Below are 19,062 nucleotides of genomic sequence, written 5' to 3'. Positions count from 1 at the left end.
TATTTATCTTCTGTTCCCCAGACACGTCACATGAATGCAGGTAGCTAGGTACCTGCGCGGGCTGTTGGTTTTGTAAACACAGAGCAGAGTAGTCAGGATGTGTAGAAATCATGCACCTCAGTGATTCTTTAACAAGATACTTAATGAGTAAAAAGACTTCAGGTATGTTTGAAATGTCTGCCTTTTCCTGCATTCTCATCACTGACAAATATCTGTGTAGACATTTTACTCAAATGTAGACATGTGCTCTTTGCACACTTGCTAGTACCTGCCTGGTGCATTTCAATTGTGTTTTCTTCCGACAGTTGTACCTCTTAGAAGCTGCTGTTTTCCATTCGGATCTAAACACTGGACCTGCACCTGCGACCAGCTGTATATTCCAAACCACTCCTCGGCTTTATAAATCTGACACTGCTCATAATACATTATTCAGAAAAGGCATCTCTAGTGTGGCTGGCCGGCTACGCTTTCACACATCAGCTAACACAGGCTATTTCTAGACTGAGTGCCTCAAACTGGTCTCCTGGGACCTTTTCCTTCGGGAAGAGATCCACATGTTCTTCACAGGAGACCAGAAAACCAGCACAACGGCCACAGGTCCTCTGGGCATGTAGGTCTTCTCTGTCTCCTCAATAGTACACACTGGCTTGGGTCATTGTCACGCAGTGCACACCTTTGTGCCATGACAAAGACACAGGGCCAACTCTTCCACTATCTCCAAGTCTAGTGTTTGAACATTTATGTACAGACAAATAAATGAAAAAAAAAAAAAACATAGGCAACAGAACTCCAAAGCAAAACAGAAACTTTGGTCAGATCTATTATTCCAGTTTTGCCAGAGAAAGGCTTTCCCCAAATGTCGCTGGGTGAGCGTGGTCCTATCCCCCTACAGCTCCTATCAGCCAACCTGGTGGCCTTAATGTTCATCACTGTGGACTCAAAACACCTAAAACTGGGAATTTTCCAGGCCCAGTTTGGCAGTAGGGCTTCTGTAGGCAGTGAGGTAAGCGGATCACACGTTCCGTGGCTGATCTGTGTGAGCCGCAGCTTGGTGCTGGGGGACACCAGCTTCAGCTTTGCAGGAAAGCCATGTTTAAAGAGTAGCCTCCAGTCCTACTGGCCCAATGCTTTTGCCATCAGGGACCTGACAAGGCTTAGGGTGAGGTGAGCGATGGTGACAGTATCCCTGGGCCTGGACACTGTGTGCCACCCTGACCGTGTCTGGCAGCCTCTCCACCTGGCTACTGAAGCCAGTCAGGTGCCGGGGGCTGCAGACTGTCCCCCTGCCGTCAGGTGGCTGAAGGGTCCTCTGTGTGCCAGCATCAGAGGCCAAGTTCTCTAGCTCTCTGGTTTGCAGTTTTTAGTTTAGTTTTTTTTTTTTTTTTAAGATGACCACAAGAAGTTTTACATTATTATATTCAGACAACCATTTAGTTACTCTATTTCAGAGCACTGAAAAAAACAAGTAGCAACAGAAGACAGACTTACAAGGGCACTAAGTCTCTGGTCACTCAAGGACCAATCAAAGGAATGCGCTGTTAGGCCAGAAAGGAGTCTCTGAAGCAAATGATTGGAAGGAAAAAAAAAAAAATCTAAGGAAATACAAGCTGAAAAGTTTCCATTTACAATAACCAAGGGAAAGAGGGACCCGACATGATATAAAATCCCAAATAAGAGCTTTCCGCTGAGGCAGGTTTCTGAGCATGGAAACAACACCGGTAGGGACTGGACCGGACCACAGTCTGCCCAGGCCCCGCCTCGGCCCTTCTCGCCGACTCCAGCATGGGAAATACTCTCATCGTCCCGGAGCAAAGATGAAATCAAGGGCCTGCCGTTCGGCCGCTGCGACGTTTGGATGCCACAAATCCACCATGAAAACCACCCGTGGGCCATCCTCTGCTGAACCTGGGGGGGAAGGAGGGGTGAGAGGACAGGTTCAAACCACCCTGGAGTCAGGACCCAGGATCCAGGCAGGGCTGGACCCTACGTGCTCAGCTTCGGGGCAGGGACCCCATCCTGTCCCTCGGCTCGGATCGGACCACCTCCTCTCTCACTGAGAACATAAACCTGGCTTCATGGGCTTCTGAGCAGGGTGGACAAAAGGAAATGGGGAGATGGAGGGATCTTTAAGTGGGAATTTTTACGGCAGTGAAACTATTCTGTATGATACTGTCGTGGTAGGTCCGTGTCATTATCCATTTGGCGAAACCCACAGAATGGATGGACAACACCAAGAGGGAACCTTAATGTCAACCATGAACTTTAGGTAATAATAACACGTCAATACTGTGTGTGTATATGTGTTATGGGGTGATATGAAGGGGCCTCCTTGGTACTTTCTGCCTGATTTTTCTGGAAACCTAAAACTTCTCTAAAAAAATAAAAGTCTATTCATTGAAAAAAAGGAAGTGGGAAAGGCAGCCACTCACCTTCATGGAACGCAGCATGCAGGAAAGAGTCATCAAAGAGAAGGCAGCGCCCTTCTGCCCAGCACTGGGGCTCTCCCCCCACCACCAGCTCACAGCCATTTGGAGTTTTCAGACCTTGTAGGAAAACCAGAGAAAGGAGAGTGAAGGCAGGCAAGATTCAGGGAAGGCCAGGAGGTAGGGGGTGATTTGCCTTACTGCGAGTTTTTGACTTCTAAAGCACCTGACCTGCCTCACCCCTCTGGAGCCCGTGCTATGGTCTGAAGGCTTGTGGGCTTGTGTCCCTGCAAAATTCCCATGTGGAAACCTGACCCCAAGGTGATGGTGTTAGGAGGTGGGGCCTTTGGAAAGTGATCAGATCATGAAGGTGGGGTCCTAATAAATGGGAGCAGCATCCTTATAAAACAGGCCCAAGGGAGCTTCTTTGCCTCCTTTCACATCTTTTTTTTTCTTTTCCCTTTTTTTTTTTTTTTTTGAGATGGAGTCTCTCTCTGTTGCCCAGGCTGGAGTGCAGTGGTGTGATCTCGGCTCACCGCAACCTCCGCCTCCCGGGTTCAAATGATACTCCTACCTCAGCCTCCGGAGTAGCTGGGAGGCACTGGAGTAGCTTACAGGCACCCACCACCTCACCTGGCTAATTTTTTTGTTTGTTTTGTTTTGTTTGAGACAGAGTCTCACTCTCTTGCCCAGGCTGGAGTGCAGTGGCGCGATCCTGGCTCACTGGAACCTCTGCCACCTGGGTTCAAGCGATTCTCCTGCCTCAGCCTCCCGAGTAGCTGGGATTACAGGCACCTGCCACTGTGCCAGGCTAATTTTTGTATTTTTAGTAGAGATGGGGTTTCACCATCTTGGCCAGGCTGGTCTTGAACTCCTGACCTCGTGTCCACCCGCCTCGGCCTCCCAAAGTGCTGGGATTACAGGCGTGAGCCACTGCACCTGGCCGAATTTTTGTATTTTTAATAGAAATGGGGTTCCACCATGTTGGCCAAGCTGATCTCGAACTCCTGACCTCAAGAGATTTGCTTGCCTCGGCCTCCCAAAGTGCTGGGATTACAGGCATGAGCCACAGCACCTGGCCTGACATCTTTTTTTTTAGATACAAGGTCTTGTTCTGTTGCTCAGGCTGAAATGCAGTGGCTCCACCATAGTTCACTGCAGCCTCCACCTCCTAGGCTCTAGAGATCCTCCAGCCTCACCCTCTTGAGTAGCTGAGACTACAGGTGTGCACCATCATGCCCAGCTAATTTAAACTTTTTTTTTTGTAAAGATGGGGTCTTGCTACGTTGTCCAGGCTGGTCTCGAACTCCTGGCCTCAAGCTATCCTCCCACCTTGGCCTCCCAAAGTGTTGGGATTACAGGCAAGAGCCACTGCTCCTGGCCACCTCCTTTCACCATGTGAAGTCACAGTGAGAAGGTGTCATTTATGAACCAGAAGCAGGCCTTCACCAGACGCCAAATCTGCTGGCACCTTGATCTTGGGCTTCCAGCCTCAGAACTGTGAGTTCTACATTTTTGTTGTTTATAAGCCACCATCTAGATCTTCACTGCACTCCTGGCAAAAATTCATTCCTTCATTGGCTTCATCTATTCTGGGTCATGGATTCCTTTGATGAAAGTCACAGACTGACATTTGTACTACACTCTGACGCCCAACCAGGGGACCCCCAGAAATCCAGGGAGGTTGGGTTTAGAACCTTGCCTTACCCAGTAACTGTGTTTACTGTAGTCTCCCCTCTAGGACTATCTCAGTTGCGATCAAAGAATCAAAGGCTCACACAGTGTTCTCCTCCTTGGGTTCTAGCCGTTTAATCCGTTTTGAGGCTGGAGGATGGTGTGCTCTTCGTCTGCCCTCATTCTGGGAAACTGGAGGACACTTCTAAGGTAATGGCTTAGGTTCAAGAGGAAATAGACCGGCAGCTTTGTAAGAAGCCGTATGCTTGGCTGGACATGGTGGCTCACACCTGTAATCCCAGCACTTTGGGAGGCTGAGGGGTGGGCAGATCACGTGAGGCCAAGAGTTCGAGACCAGCCTGGTCTCAAACATGGTGAAACCCTCTCTCTACTAATTATCCAAAATGAGCCAGGCATGGTGGCAGACGCCTGTAATCCCAGCTACTCGGGAGGCTGAGGCATGAGAATTGCTTGAACCCAGGAGGCGAAGGTTGCAGTGAGCCGAGATTGCACCACCGCACTCCAGCCTGGGCGAATCGCACCACTGCACTCCAGCCTGGGCAACAGAGTGAGACTCTGTCTCAAAAATAAAAATAAAAAATAAAAAATAAGCCGTATGCTTCAAAGGCCAGTGGGGTCCAGTTGGAACACTGCCATGTGTGACCCTCAGTCGCCCTTTCCAACACAAGTGTCTGCAGAAACACTTGGCCCCCATCACTACCTTGATGTCCAGAAAAGAAGGGGCCACCGTGGCTGTCTGATGATTTCAGAAGGGGTTGGGTCAGCCCAACAGCTCTCAGGAAGGCCCACCCAGGGGGAAGCAGAGTCCTGGAAGAGGAGCTGGGATGGGTGGTGGTCTCGTCTGTCTTCAGTGACTCACTGTGACCACAATGACCCTGGGCAAGTTGGCATTCCCTTCTGATTTAATGTCCTTTAGCATAAAAATGAAATAGCTTTCCTTCCAGCAGCCAGAGTATTTTAATGTATTCTTTGAACCAGAAATAATGGTTCCAGGAAGTACGTTCAGAGTAATAATTCAAATAAAGAGGCCACATGGAGGAGACAGAAGGACGGAGGACTTGGGGACAGACGACTGGTTGTGACTCTTATGTGCTGTGTGACTTTGGGCAAGGCACTCAGCCTCTCTGAGCCATACCCTCACCTGTAAAGAGGGGACATTAGCATACTGAACCTTCCAGGGCTGCTATGGGACTTTCATCCTTGTTACCAATAACTGAAGACCTACTGTGTCTTCCTACTCAGCTTTGTGCTAAATACACACTTAACAGGTATCACTTCACCCACTTTCCAGATGGGGTAACTAACAAGTTAAACGACCTGCTAAAAAGTTACCATTTAGTGTTGCTGAGTCAGCCTGACTCCAAAGAACAGGCTGTTATAAAACTGGACATGATGATATAAATGCTAGTTGTTATACTATTAACAGAGGAATTAAAGTGATTGTGGAGTTTTCGATTTTTCTTTATTTATTATTATTATTTTTGAGACAGAATCGTGCTCTGTCGCCCAGGCTGGAGTGCAGTGCCATGATCTCAGCTCACTGCAGCCTCTGCCTCTCGGGTTCAAGCGATTCTCCTGCCTCAGCCTCCCGAGTAGCTGGGATTACAAGTGTGCACTACCGTGCCCGGCTAATTTTTGTATTTTTAGTAGAGATGGGGCTTCACCATGTTGGCCAGGCTGGTCTCGAACTTCTAGCCTCAAGAGATCCACCTGACTCGGCCTCCCAAAGTGCTGGGATTACAGGCTGGAGCCACTGTGCCTGGCCTGATTGCTGATTTTCTTGTAGTTAACATGTCTGATAGTTAATACTGAGTTTCAACTTGATTAGATCGAGGGATACAAAGTATTAATCCTGGGTTTGTCTATGTGGGTGTTGCCAAAAGAGATTAACATCTGAGTCAGTGGGCTGGGGAAGGCAGATCCACCCTTAATCTGGCAGGCACAATCTAATCAGCTTCCAGCAAATATAAAGCAGGCAGAAAAACACAAAAAAGTGAGACTGGCCTAGCCTCCCAGACTATACCTTTCTCCAGTGCTCGAAGCTTCCTGCCCTCAAACATCGGACTCCAGGTTCTTCAGCTTTGGAAACTGACTGGCTTTCCTTGCTCCTCAGTTTGCAGACAGCCTGTTGTGGGACCTTGTGATCATGTGGGTTAATACTTAATAAACTCCCCTTTATATATATATGTATGTGTGTGTGTGTATCTATATATATGTATATATGTGTGTGTCTGTGTGTGTATATATATGTATATATATGTGTGTGTGTATATATATGTATGTGTATATATATATGTGTATATATATATCCTATTAGTTCTGTCCCTCTAAGAGGACCCTAATATGTTTCAACTCTCAATAGTACATTTCATTAAATCAGCTGAGACCGCTCATCCTGACAGAAGCCATGATTTCCCGCTATGGTTAACAGCAGCTGGGGGAGTCAGGGCTGTAAAGACGCCCAGATGGAGGGACTCAGAGGCTACGTTTTCCTTTGGCGTGTGCCCCTACTGGCTGGTTCAGGTGGCGAAGGCCTTTAGGAATGGGCAGTTCTCTGCAGGGACAGCCACCCCGGGGTTTCAGAAAGAAGCTCCCCTTTCTGTGGGCCACTAAATGATTTATCGCCACGTGCCATGGTGCGATAGAAAAATGGCCTGGCCTGCTGGCTTGACACCCCCCTGCTTCTTGTTCTCCGCCTCCCCTTCATTCTGCTCCTGCCCCCATTCCTGCCTGTTGCCCACAAACCAGCTTAGTTGGCAGAAGAGCTCAATTCTTCCCTAAACAGATCATTCCAGTGGCTCTTAAGGACAGTGACAGGTCCCACACATGGCCTCAGATAGTCCCATATGCTCCTCTATGGCTTAAGCTTTGCTGCTCTGTCCCTACCGAGCCCTGAAAGAGGCAGGAAGGAGGGTAGAGAAAGGGCTGTGTCCACCAGCGGCCCCCACTTCAGGCGGCTGGCAACCGGGCACTCAGGGTGGGCAAGGGGAACATGAGCTGATCTACTGTTACCACCCGGCTAGACCACCTAGAAATCTGATGACATGCAGAAAAGAAAAACAAGAGTCTAACTGTGCTTCTTTAGCTAGAATTTGCTGAACATATTCATGCATTTTCATGAAGTATCTGCCTCCCTGGTAACATCTGCCTGGTGAGTTTCAGAGGAGTTTCAGAGGTGGTTTTCTGGAAGTTTGTGGCAGTGCATCTGGAATATCCCAGCATTGTGTACGATGCTGAGTGGGGGGTGGGCCTGAAGCTGTCCTGTGGTCCCATATGAAGTCGGGACTAGGTGATGCCACCTCTAGAAGTAGCTCACAGCAGGGCTCAGCAAATATGTCTCGAACAAATGGGCTGTGTTAGTGAGGAGCAGTGGCTGGGTCTTCAGTGGTCCACAGGGACAATTCCATCAGTCACAGCTCAGGCAGAAGGCAGAAGAAAAGAAAGCATTGGCATTTCAAGAGCACGGTTCTGGAACTGCAGGCGCTTCTACCTTCAGCCAGGTAACCAGCAGAGGTGTGGCCACCAGGTACGCACCAGGCTTATCCTGCTTCTGACCTCATTCTCTGGACTCCCTCTCTGTCAACACACAAGGTCACATAAATCCGACACACCTTTGTGGATATTAATGTGGGCATGATAGTGTAAAGAAGGAAACGCTGAGAAAACCCAACCAGGGAGCTCGCCTTGGCCGTGGAGAACAAGCCACGCCACAGTGGGACATCTTCCAAGAAGGTTTCCTGCTATCTACAGGAACACGGAGGGCCTACTTTTTCTGGCAAGTACCTAGCTGGGCTGAGAAGGGAATGACAGGCCACAGGCCACAGTGTGAGCCGGCGTGGGCATGTTTTACACACACACACACACACACACACATGCATGCATATCATACAGATGAACAACAAGCGTTAATCTACAGAAAGCAAACCCCAGATTTTCCTTGCTACCATCACTTCCTACTCACACCTCTTTGAAATTCTACCACATCAGTCCTCAAATGCCCTTCCCCAGATGTCATTCTGAAGTTTTAAAACAATACATAAAGGCAAACCTTTCAAAAGAAGAGCATCACTCCCCATTGCCCACGGCCTCCATTCTCAAGCCTGGCATCAAGGGCCTCTGAGGTTTGCTCCCACCTGACCTGTCCAACCTCAGCCCACACTACTGGCCTCCCCAGCAAGCCTAGACCCGGCTTCCCCAAGCCCCAGGGGATGATTCCGCTCCCTCGCTCCACCCTGGCGGCACCTGATTTCTGTGTGGGGATCCTCCAGTGTCAGACCCACCTCCCCAGGGCACCCCGTCTGCAGCCAAGTGAGGCCTGGGGCCTCGCACAGCAGTTTTGCTAATGACCATCACCTGGATTATCATCCCATCACTTAGATTAGCTTACTGTCCACTGCCCTCTACCTGCCAAGCATTTTACACATATTACTTCCCACTCCTCAAAACAGCCCGCAAGTGGGAATCGTCATCTCTGTTTTAGAGAAGATAAAACGGAGGCTTAAGGAGGTTCAGAGCCCTGCCCAAGGTCACTCAGCAAATGGGGCGAGGCCAGGACCTGAGTCCAGATCTGTTTGCTTCCGAAGCCTGTTCCTTTCCCACTGTTTCCTGGGGGCAGGGTCCATGTCTTATGGATCATTTTTCACATGGTCCAACACAGTCCTTGATAATAGCTACTAGCTCCCATTCATCAAATGCTGTCACGTGCCAGGAATCCTGCCAAGGGGCCATGTAAGATGCCACTCATTGAATCCTCTCAACAATCCTGTGAAGTAAGTACCATCTCCCCATTTTACAGATGAAGAACTGAGGCAGAGAGGGACTCAGTGACCTGCTCAAAGTCTCACGGCTGACTGCTGACCAGGAATTCAGGCCACCTCCCCCAAAGCCTCCACCCAGTCCGCCCTTTACTCTTGAAATTCCTACCATGTCAATTGCTCAAATCTCGTTATATTTTTCTTTTCTTTTCTTTTCTTTTCTTTTAGTGCAGTGATATCCTCCATCCAAACCACGTCTTACTCAGAACCCCCACACAGACAGCAGGAGAAGCAGAGCTGCTGAGGGTGAAGAGGGCTCGGGGGCCCCCAGCTCCGGCTCCTTCCCAGGCAGCCCTGAGGCTCCTCTGCAGAACGTGGTTATGAAACTCCCACTCCAACCCATGCACCAGGTTCCTCCTGCTGCTCTTCCTTCCTCCCTACTGAAGCTGAGGCAGCGTTGTGAACTTTGTAAAGCTGGACGCTGCCAAGGCTGTCTCTGCACACTCCAATCTGAGATACTAACCGGTGATGCCACCATCCCAGAGACGAGCTTTTTATCGCCACTCACCAGGAATAAGGCATTCTGGGGAACTAATACCTCCATGATTAAGTTGTTTTAAGCCTACTTTTATTGAATACTTGCTCTATTTTAGGCTCTGTGTGCATACATACAATACACATTATCTGATTGGATCCTCAGAATAACTCTTTAGGAGAAGATCTTTTTACCTCCACTTCCCAAATGGTGAAATTGAGGCTCAGAGAGGTGAAATGACTTGCCTACAGTAGCACAGCTCGTGGTGGGGCCAAGATGCAAACAAAGGCCGTCTAACTCCAGTCTTTGTTTGCAAAACCACAGCCGCACACACAGTACGCATACGACCAATTTTCTCAGAATCGGAGTAAAACAAGCTTATCACCAAGGATCATTTCATCCTTGATGACTGCAAAGATGCTTAAGTATCTTTCACAGCCTCCTGGACATCATTATGAAGCTCGGTAATCATTTTAACAAGTCCTTGGCTCTAGAACGACACTGTCCCCATACGGTAGCCACTAGCCGTATGTGTCACTGCTATTTAAATTAAATTAAAATTTAGTTCCTCAGTTACAGGAGCCAAGTTTCAAGCACTCAATTAGTCACATGTGTCTAGTGGCTACCATTTTGGACAATGAAGATGGAGAACATTTCTGTCACTGCAGAAAGTTCTTTGCACAGAGCTGCTGTCAGAAATTAGGTTTGCACTGATCACAAGATTTCTTTTTGACTCAATCTCTGCTGTCAAATTGTTTACATGCAATTCATCAGGTTTTGCTAAAAGTGAACAATGCGAAAAGGCACAATTCTGACCATTTGAGCTTTCGCGATGTTTTGATGGAGAGGGGCTGAGCTCGCAAATGTGCATGCCGGGAGACCCCTGTCCCTGCAACATACCTAAATGGCATCGGATGCGGATGTTGGTGGGTCCATAGTGCTCCGTTATCACAGTCCCAGGGCTCAGCACAGAGATGCACGCGTTCCCAAAAACATTGTTCCCAATACAGGTCCGAAGGCTTCCGAGCAAGCGGTACGTCCGTGGGCACTTCCTACAGTTCCTGGGAACACAAACCCCCTGATTGACCAAGTAAAAGGTGAACCACTCCCCGCTGGGGGTGCTGTTCATTTTCCATCCTTGCGGGAGGCTGCAGTTTGAGAAAGCTTTGTAGAGGGTCTCAAACTCGCACAGGATGGTCTGGAAGTTCCGTTCCAGCACTTCCACATCATGTTTCTGTGCGTCCCGGGAGAAGTAGGGCGTGGTGGGCAGGTCGGGCAGGAAGAAGACCTCGGGCTTCTGGATGGAGGGCCGGCTGTTGAGGTACCGGCCCTGCTCGCGGATGCCCTTGTGGATGCGGCCCATGCCGGACCAGGAGTAGCGCTTGGCGTACTCCTGCAGGTTGTGGTACAGCTTCTGGTTGAGGCCCTCGTTGTGGGTGCAGCGCACGCACTCGGGGGACTGGCAGTACACGTAGCCATTCTGCAGCCCGTTGGCATCGGCAGCCTGCATGAGGGAGTTGACGGAGACGTAGGGCCGGGGCTGCTCCCTGCCCACGTGATAACAGTACCACACGAAGAGGACCAGGAGGCAGGCCACAGTGATGACAGCGGTGGTGTCGCAGTCCCGCACGGACTGGATGCCGGTGGCGATGCAGTCCCTCAGGCCATCCAGCGACCAGCTCCAGGCCACCAGCCACTCGAGCGACATCTTGGGGGAGTCCTTACTGGGCGTGTGAAGCAAGGTCAGACAATCAGTCCTCGGGGGTCCCAAGGGCGCCCACACCATGCAGATTAGCGTCGGGGGGAAGGAGCGGCTGGGGCAGGGGGAGGCATGGCTGCCACCGATCCTCAGATCCTGCCAGGGGCGGCATTGATGAACGACAAGGTTGGCCGTGCCCACTGCTCCACTTTCCAGCAAAAGTCACTGCAGTGGGGTGGAAGAGGCTGGTTTTTGTCACATTATCAAGTGCCGTCGGTCCCTGTGAAAGGATTTGTTTAGGAAAACCAAACCTGGGATGGAAAAAAAAAATCAGCATAAATTTTACACCTGGAAAAGTCCTCAACTGAAATGTAAAGTGTTAGATCGTTCTGTAGGATCCTACAGAACGTAGGATCTGGTTCTGGTGGGGGTCACACTTTGCAATCTTGTGTATTCCCTCCCCTTTCTACTGCCACTCCCATTTCCCAAAAGGCCAGTAGTATTTCATCTGCATCAGGTACTGCTTATAATTACAGTGGTCCCATCTGCTTTGTGCCCTCCATAGGAGGTGCTATTATCCCCATTTTACAGATGAGAAAACTGAGGCTCAGAGAAGTTACATAACTCACGAGAGTTATACAGCCAGGGCAGAGACTCAAACCCCATCTGACTTCAAGGCCCATGTCTACCCATTTTGCTGTGCTATTTCATCATAGGTATTTAATCAATGCTTATACTCCTGTAATGGCTGTACCTTTAATTCAAAAGAATCCTGGATTCAAAAGCATCTTAAAAATGGCAAAGGGACTTTAAAACTGCATATTCTCCATTTCACTTTCTCTTTGCAAGCATTTCATCATCCTTATTTCATTCTGTTGCCCTTCTGACAGAGGTTGGGCTAATACCAAGTTGGAAGAGGAAGTAGGCCCTCTTGAGGTCATGCCTGCGGCAAAGGGCATTTTCTGTCTACCCACTTGGAGACTACCTATGGTCTCACCCATAGGGTCATGAAAGGAAAATGAGGGAGGTAGAATGAAAATAAAAGCCCTTCCAGGCCTCTGCCTCAGTTTCCCACAGCTGACAGCATCTCCAAAACAGCCAGAAGTGCTTTGCCACTTACCTAGCTGGGGGTTAGGGACAGGGCCCGGAACTCTCATTGTCCTAATAACCTAAAAGGGCCTGAATGTCATGCTGCCTAAGTCTCTCAAACCCCAGCCGTGTTTCCCAGCATTCTCCAAAACCTTTTGTTCATCCTGCTTCTTCTAATACAATGAGAACAGCCAGGTCTCTGCTTCTACAAGTCTGATACTCAGGGAGCACAATTTCAAATATCCCTTTTGTACTCTACCCTCTCACAGCTTAAAAAATGGAAAAGTTGTACCCTCCCTTTACCCAGGGACTAAATTTGGCCTGAAAATTCTTGCAGCGTCGTAGCAGAGAGAAGCCAGATTAGAGATGGGCCCAGTTGAGGATTCATCCCAACCTTGGGCAGATCGCTTTTCCTAAGCCTGTTTCTTTTCTTTTGAGACGGAGTTTCACTCTTATCGCCCAGGCTGGGGTGCAATGGTGCAATCTTGGCTCACCACAACCTCCACCTCCCAGGTTCAAGTGATTCTCCTATCTCAGCCTCCTGAGTAGCTGGGATTACAGGCATGCGCCATCACACCCAGCTAATTTTGTATTTTTAGTAGAGATGGGGTTTTTCCATGTTGGTCAGGCTGGTCTTGAAATCCCAACCTCAGGTGATCCGTCCACCTCAGCCTCCCAAAGTGTTGGGATTACAGGCGTGAGCCACTGCGCCCGGCTGCCTCAGTTTCTTTATCCATGAAATGGGGTTCGTGTTCATCTCACTGGATGAAGATGAATGATGGCGGATGGACAGCACTTACGACCACGTCATAATGAGCACCCAATATATGCAGGCGACGGCTAGGATGGGTGGCATCCCATAATGAGTAGCCAGCGTTCCAAAGGTGGGGCACGAGAGAAAGGTATAGCAAGACTCGGAATTCCAACAGTTAAAGGTAAATCCTGGACACTCTTGTTGCCTCATGTATTGAGTGGCTTTTTTGTCCCCAGACTTGCTAAGCTAAAAATGAAAGGGAAACCTTAGGTGCTCATTAACTGCCTACTTGCTTTTTCCCAGTTTCGGTTGAATAATCACTTGACTATAATGTTTAGTAAGTCAAAAACACACATGCTGAATATTCATGGAAATTTTTTATGTTTCTAGGAAAAATACAAGAGTGGGGAGGTTAGAAGCTAAGTTGTTTTTTGTTTTCTTTTGTTTTTTTTTTTTTCTTTCCCACACATTCTCAATTTCTTCTCAGATTCAGGAGAAGAGGAAAAGGCTATGACTCACTGGAGGTTAAGAAACCCCTTCAGCCCCCTGTTTCTCTCCTTGTTAGACCATAAACTGGCAGCTGTTACTCTTTAGGAAAAGGAAAGAAAATCCAGATGAAAGATGTTTTGTTTGCAAGCCATCTCCCAAACAGAACCTCAGAGTTCCTGAAATTCAGTGTGAAACAATCATCTATGTGACACCAAGCACTTTTACTAAAAGGATTTCCCCCATCACTGAGCTTAACCCCTACTGGAACTTTTCAACTGAGTCTGTCAGGAGGAAAGGTTTTTTTCTTAAATGTTCTACGAGTGAGACGGTGATAATTTAACAAGCACCTGTAAAGTGTTAGTTCCCATCAGCCCTGCTGATCACTTAAGTCAAGCAAAATGCAGACACAGAAAACAGGGTGGATGATGGAGAAACCTCTCCACTGGACACCCCCGCCCTGTACTCTTCTCAGGAAAGCCTTCTTCTGTACTAAGCCAGCCATGAGCCCTCCCTAAGGCTGAGCTGTAAGCAAAAGAATGTAAAAGATTCTGAACCCCAGCTTCAGACCCTCCTCCCGAGATCATAAATAGCACTGAGAGCTCAAGTTAGGACTTTTCATATCTGTCAGTCACTTTTAGCCAAAATATGCCAACAGGCCCCTGCACCCGGAGGTGGATTTACAAGCTCAAAGCTGAACTATGACAATAAAAGAAACACATTTGCAGAGTGACTGGCAGTTTATTAAGCACTGCTTCAAACATTTGATCCTCACAGCTACCTAGTGACAACTCCCCATCTACCCAGTGGGGAGAGGAGAGACTCTCTCCCCCGACAGCTCCTTGCCCAGTGACCACAGTAGCTTCCAGCTTCCTTCGCGCATCTGTTCATTGTCATCTGTGTTATTTCTGTCCTCATCAGGGATGGGGACATCTCATTGCAGCTCTGCACTTTAATAATAAGCAACCCCAGATCTTCCAGCTCAGTTGGCTCTGGGGAATTGAGTCCAAATCCATGGCCAGTTGGAGAGCAAGTCCAATCCAAGACAACTTCTCACACCATGAACACCTGGGAGAGCCGGTCTCAGGCCTGACCTGGTCAGCCTAGTTCAGATGTCCATTCCCAGAGGCTGCCTAATGCCAAAGAGTGTCTGCTCACCCTCAGGATGAGGCCAAGTCACCCTGGAAGCCCCCCAGTGAGCAGCACTGGGCAAGGTGTGTGATGCCTGTCACCCTCTCCACTCAGGAGCCAGAGAGATGCCGTGGGGCCAGCCCTTCCCGGCGCAGACCTGGGGACCTTCCCTCTCTTGGCCAGCTTCTCAGCACCCACCTGCCCTGGAAAGTGGGAAAGAGGGGAGGGCTGAAGATGGGTTAGCACAGATGGTGACCACCAGGAGGTCAGGGGAGGAGGGGGATGGGACGATGGAAAGGTGAGTGTTGCCCGGAAAAGTGGACGATCAGCTCAAGATTGTGGAAGGAGGTTTATGGCGCCTCATAATTCGTGGGACGGGGAGGAGGGTCACCACGTGAAATACGGGAAGTGGGTGATGCTGAGGGCTGGGGGAGGGGACAGGAGGTGAGGAAAGAGGGGTCACAGGGGAGAAGGGAGATGGAGGAAGGGACCACGATGGGGCAGGGAAGAGGAGTAGGAGGAGGTCTAGGGAGGGTGATGCCCGGCTCCGAGGCGGCGGCGCTTAGCACGTACGAGCACTGGCCTCGGCCGGGCCGGGATGCGGGCGCCCGGGTCCCGGAGCATCCTCGGCGGGCGCGGCGGCGGCGGCGGCGGCGCCGCCGGTAAGGGAGGGCCGTGGGCCTGCAGCTGCCGGGCTCCCGCCTCCAACCCCTGTCCTGGGGTCGGCCCGGCCGCGCCGCCCTCCCGCCCCGGCAGCCCCCGGAGACGAAGCTTACCTGCGCCCGGGCGCGCGGACGGCTGCCGGGACCCAGGAGACGCCGCCGCCCGAGGGCGCGGACCCGCGGACGGCCCCTGCCCGGCGCCGCGGAGCCGCCGCCCAGCTGCTGCCCAGCCCACGCCGCGGGAGCCCGAGCCGGAGCCCGAGCCCGAGCCTAAGCCGCTCCGGTGCCCCTGCCGGTGCCGACGCCGCGCTGCGCTCCGCGGGGCCGCGAAGACCACAACTCCCACAATGCCGCGCGCGCTGGGCCGCCGGGGGAGGGGGTACGGGGGTGCGGGGCCTGCGGGGCGGAGCCGGGGACCCCCCTGCACCCGGCACCTGCGCTCGCAGTGCGGGAGGCGACCCGAGGCCGCGCCCGCCGCCGCTCCGGAGGGTCCTGGCAGTGCGCCCCGAGACGCAGCGCCCGCCCAGCCCGAGGGTGCGCGCAGGCGGCGACGGGCGTGCAGTCATTCATTAAGAAAGGCTCGCGTCGCTTCCTTCGCTCTTTCGTTTTTCGCTCTGTGTCTTTCTCAGTTCTCCCTCCCTCTGTCTCTCTGTTCCTCTGTGAGTCGCCCTCGTCTCCATTTCCTCCTTTTCATTCTCTTTCACTTCCCCCCCCACCTCACTACCTCTCGCCCTAACGCCTTCTTTCCTTTATTGATGGACTCAACACGGACTTCTGAGGCCCTCAGGCACTTGGAATGGAACCGCAAATCAAACCGGATTCTTAGTCTCATGGAAAACTCATTCGCTCAGTACAGTAATGATGGGCCAGCCTGGGTCCCCGTCCCTGCCAGCTGCGCTGAGCGTGCGCGGTGAGCGCTCAGGCCCGCCCTGCCCTCAGTGAGCCACCGTCTAGCGGGAGGGGACCCTCACCCCCGGGTAGGGTTTAGGAGGGGAAGTACAGGCAGGACGGTTGTCTGACCAGGGGACTGATGAGCTGCGAATGGAGGCCCCAAGGAGGCTGCTTGGAGGAGGTGACGTTTGAGCTAAGACCTGGGGGAGACTAACAGTGGCTACGGGATGTGTTAGGGGCGCCAGGGAAACTGCATGGGTGGGTTCTGGGAGCATAGAGTAGGATGGCCCGCCCACAATCCATCTGTCTCTGTCCCAGACCCACCTCTCTTGTGTCCCAGAATTTATCTCTAACATGGCCCAGAAGCCACCTCATGTCTGTCCCAGAATCCATTTCTCATCCCTATTCCAGAAGCCACCTTCACCCTGTTCCAGAACCCACCTCCCTCCCTGTCCCAGGACCCACCTCCTCCCTGTCCCAGAGCCCACCTCCTCCCTATTCCAGAAGCCACCTTCACCCTGTTCCAGAACATACCTCCTTCCTGTTCCAGAACCCACCTCCCTCCCTGTCCCAGGACCCACCTCCACCCTGTGCCAGAACTCACCTCCTTCCTGTTACAGAACCCACCTCCTCCCTCTTCCAGAACCCACCTCCTCCCTCTTCCAGAACCCACCTCCTCCCTCTTCCAGAACCTACCTTCTTTCTGTCCCAGGACCCACTTCCACCCTGTCCCAGGACCCACCTCCTCCCTGTCCCAGGACCCACCTCCACCCTGTCCCAGAGCCCACCTCCTCCCTATTCCAGAAGCCACCTTCACCCTGTTCCAGAACCCACCTACTCCCTGTCCCAGGACCCACCTTCACCCTGTGCCAGAACCTACCTCCTTCCTGCTACAGAACCCACCTCCTCCCTCTTCCAGAACCCACCTCCTCCCTCTTCCAGAACGCACTTCCTCCCTGTCCCAGGACCCACCTCCACCCTGTCCCAGGACCCACCTCCACCCTGTCCCAGGACCCACCTCCTCCCTGTTCCAGGACCCACCCCCTCTCTGTTCCAGAACTCACCTCCACCCTGTTCCAGAACTCACCTCCTCCCTGTCCCAGGACCCACCTCCACCCTGTCCCAGGACCCACCTCCACCCTGTCCCAGGACCCACCTCCACCCTGTCCCAGGACCCACCTCCTCCCTGTTCCAGGACCCACCCCCTCTCTGTTCCAGAACTCACCTCCACCCTGTTCCAGAACTCACCTCCTCCCTGTTCCAAGACCCACCTCCACCCTGTCCCAGTACCCACCTCCTCCCTGTTCCAGAACCCAGTTTGTCATGTCCCAGAACCCACTTCTTCCATGTCCCAGAGTACACCTCTCCCATGTCCCAGAATACACCTCTTCCATGTCTTAGACCCTACTTCATCTCTGTCATTTCTCTCCTTTTCTCAACTCCAAAAGAGGAAGAATGTTTTTTCTCTTTTATTCTACTAAAATAAACCAAAACACATGCATTGGGAAACCATAATATGCACAGATTTGCTCAAAGTGTGGATAATCAACACAGGCATCAGATTTAGAAACATTAAATGGGATGTCTGTCTTCACTGTCAGCCTAAGAGTGGTTGAGCCTGGGTGGTGGAGAAAATGGGGTGGGGGGTATTTGACTCATCTCACATTCAGAAAGTTGCTCAAACTTAAAATTCTCCAAAGGCACTCGTACATTCTATCACAGCATTATCCTGGCAGGTTTGAAAAACAAAAGATATTTTTATATTGTAAATATGTGTTCCATTCCTGCACCATCTTATCTGTACTGTATTATGAATTAATATTGTCTATCAATCCTATAAGTGTCCTTGACCAGTGCAATTATATGATATCTGTAGACCACTGCTCTGCATTTGTTAGTATTTATTTGTTCAATGGCAATATTACTATACACGCAATTTTGTTAGCCCTGCTTACCATTTCTTCATCTTTTTAATTAGCTGGGAGTCTCAATAAATGGAAATGACCTGGGCCTCTGTCAACCCCTTGGAGACCCTACTAGGTGAATTCTGCAGAAAAGGATATCCATGCCTTTCAGAGGGGGATTTTGGGTGAGAGCTCCAGATAAATTGTTACTGTGCTCATGGAGAGGTGGAGAGGAGGACCAAGGGCATCTGAATTGCCTGCCTTCAGCTTGGCTGCCACCTGCATCCTCCTGCTCTCGCTGCCTTCTTTAGCGCAGCCATCCTACCCACTCCGAGACTACACAACCTATCATTACACCGTCTCATACACTCACGGGGTCCACTCAACTCCCTCCTCCTACAGATGGAAGCCCAGAGAGAAAACATGCCTTGCTCAATCAAGGTTGCAGCAAGTCAGTGGAAAATGTGCTTGCGGCCAGCCGTGGTGGCTCACATCTGTAATCCCAGCACTTTGGGAGGCCGAGGCCAGTGGATCACCTGAAGTCAGAAGTCCTAGACCATCCTGATCAACATGTTGAAACCCTGTCTCTACTAAAAGTACAAAAAGTTTTGTATTAATTTTTGTATTAATTAACTACAGGTGTGGTGGTGCACGCCTGTAGTCCCAGCTACTCTGGAGGCTGAGGCAGGAGAATTGCTTGAACCCAGGAGGCAGAGGTTGCAGTGAGCTGAGATTGCACTACTGCATTCCAGCCTGGGTAACAGAGCAAAACTCTCTGAAAGAAGACAGAAAGAAAGAGAGAGGGAGGGAGGGAGAGAGGGAAGGAGGAAAGGAAGGAAGGAAGGAAGGAAGGAAAAAAAGAAGGGAGGGAGGGATGCTTGCTTGGTGCATTAAAGAAACTGGTATGATCACTTTGGAGAGCAGTTTGGTAGTATTCCTTAAAACAACAACAAATATGTATACACTGAAACCAACAATTTCGCTATGCTATATCTAACCTAGAGGGATTCTGGGATAGATGGAAGACTAGTTGTTTTTT

The 19,062-nt window shown here is 50.8% G+C and overlaps 1 protein-coding gene across 1 annotated transcript; it reads right to left on the bottom strand.

The window, feature by feature from the left end:
- Nucleotides 1-1,399: 1,399 nt before the first annotated feature.
- On the bottom strand, nucleotides 1,400-15,569 carry ASPHD2 (aspartate beta-hydroxylase domain containing 2). Its single transcript, XM_003953855.6, has 4 exons — nucleotides 15,343-15,569; nucleotides 10,308-11,417; nucleotides 2,430-2,543; nucleotides 1,400-1,905 (listed from the first exon to the last, which is right to left on the bottom strand). Exons 2-4 carry the CDS (start codon nucleotides 11,191-11,193, stop codon nucleotides 1,796-1,798), a joined length of 1,110 nt encoding a protein of 369 aa, XP_003953904.1. The 5' UTR covers nucleotides 11,194-11,417; nucleotides 15,343-15,569; the 3' UTR covers nucleotides 1,400-1,795.
- Nucleotides 15,570-19,062: the final 3,493 nt, after the last annotated feature.

This window comes from Pan troglodytes, chromosome 23 (assembly GCF_028858775.2).
Source record: "Pan troglodytes isolate AG18354 chromosome 23, NHGRI_mPanTro3-v2.0_pri, whole genome shotgun sequence".
Taxonomy (NCBI): Eukaryota; Metazoa; Chordata; class Mammalia; order Primates; family Hominidae; genus Pan; species Pan troglodytes.
Note: the sequence above shows the minus strand (reverse complement) of the source record. Positions and strands in the feature narration are given on the sequence as shown.

Excerpts from the sequence above, each read along its gene's own strand:
- ASPHD2 (XM_003953855.6), bottom strand. The coding sequence starts at position 11,193 with ATGGTGTGGGCGCCCTTGGGACCCCCGAGGACTGATTGTCTGACCTTG. Across the intron at positions 2,544-10,307 it reads CCGCATCCGATGCCATTTAG|GTCTGAAAACTCCAAATGGC; the intron begins GTATGTTGCAGG and ends TTTTCCTACAAG. Across the intron at positions 1,906-2,429 it reads GCATGCTGCGTTCCATGAAG|GTTCAGCAGAGGATGGCCCA; the intron begins GTGAGTGGCTGC and ends CTTCCCCCCCAG.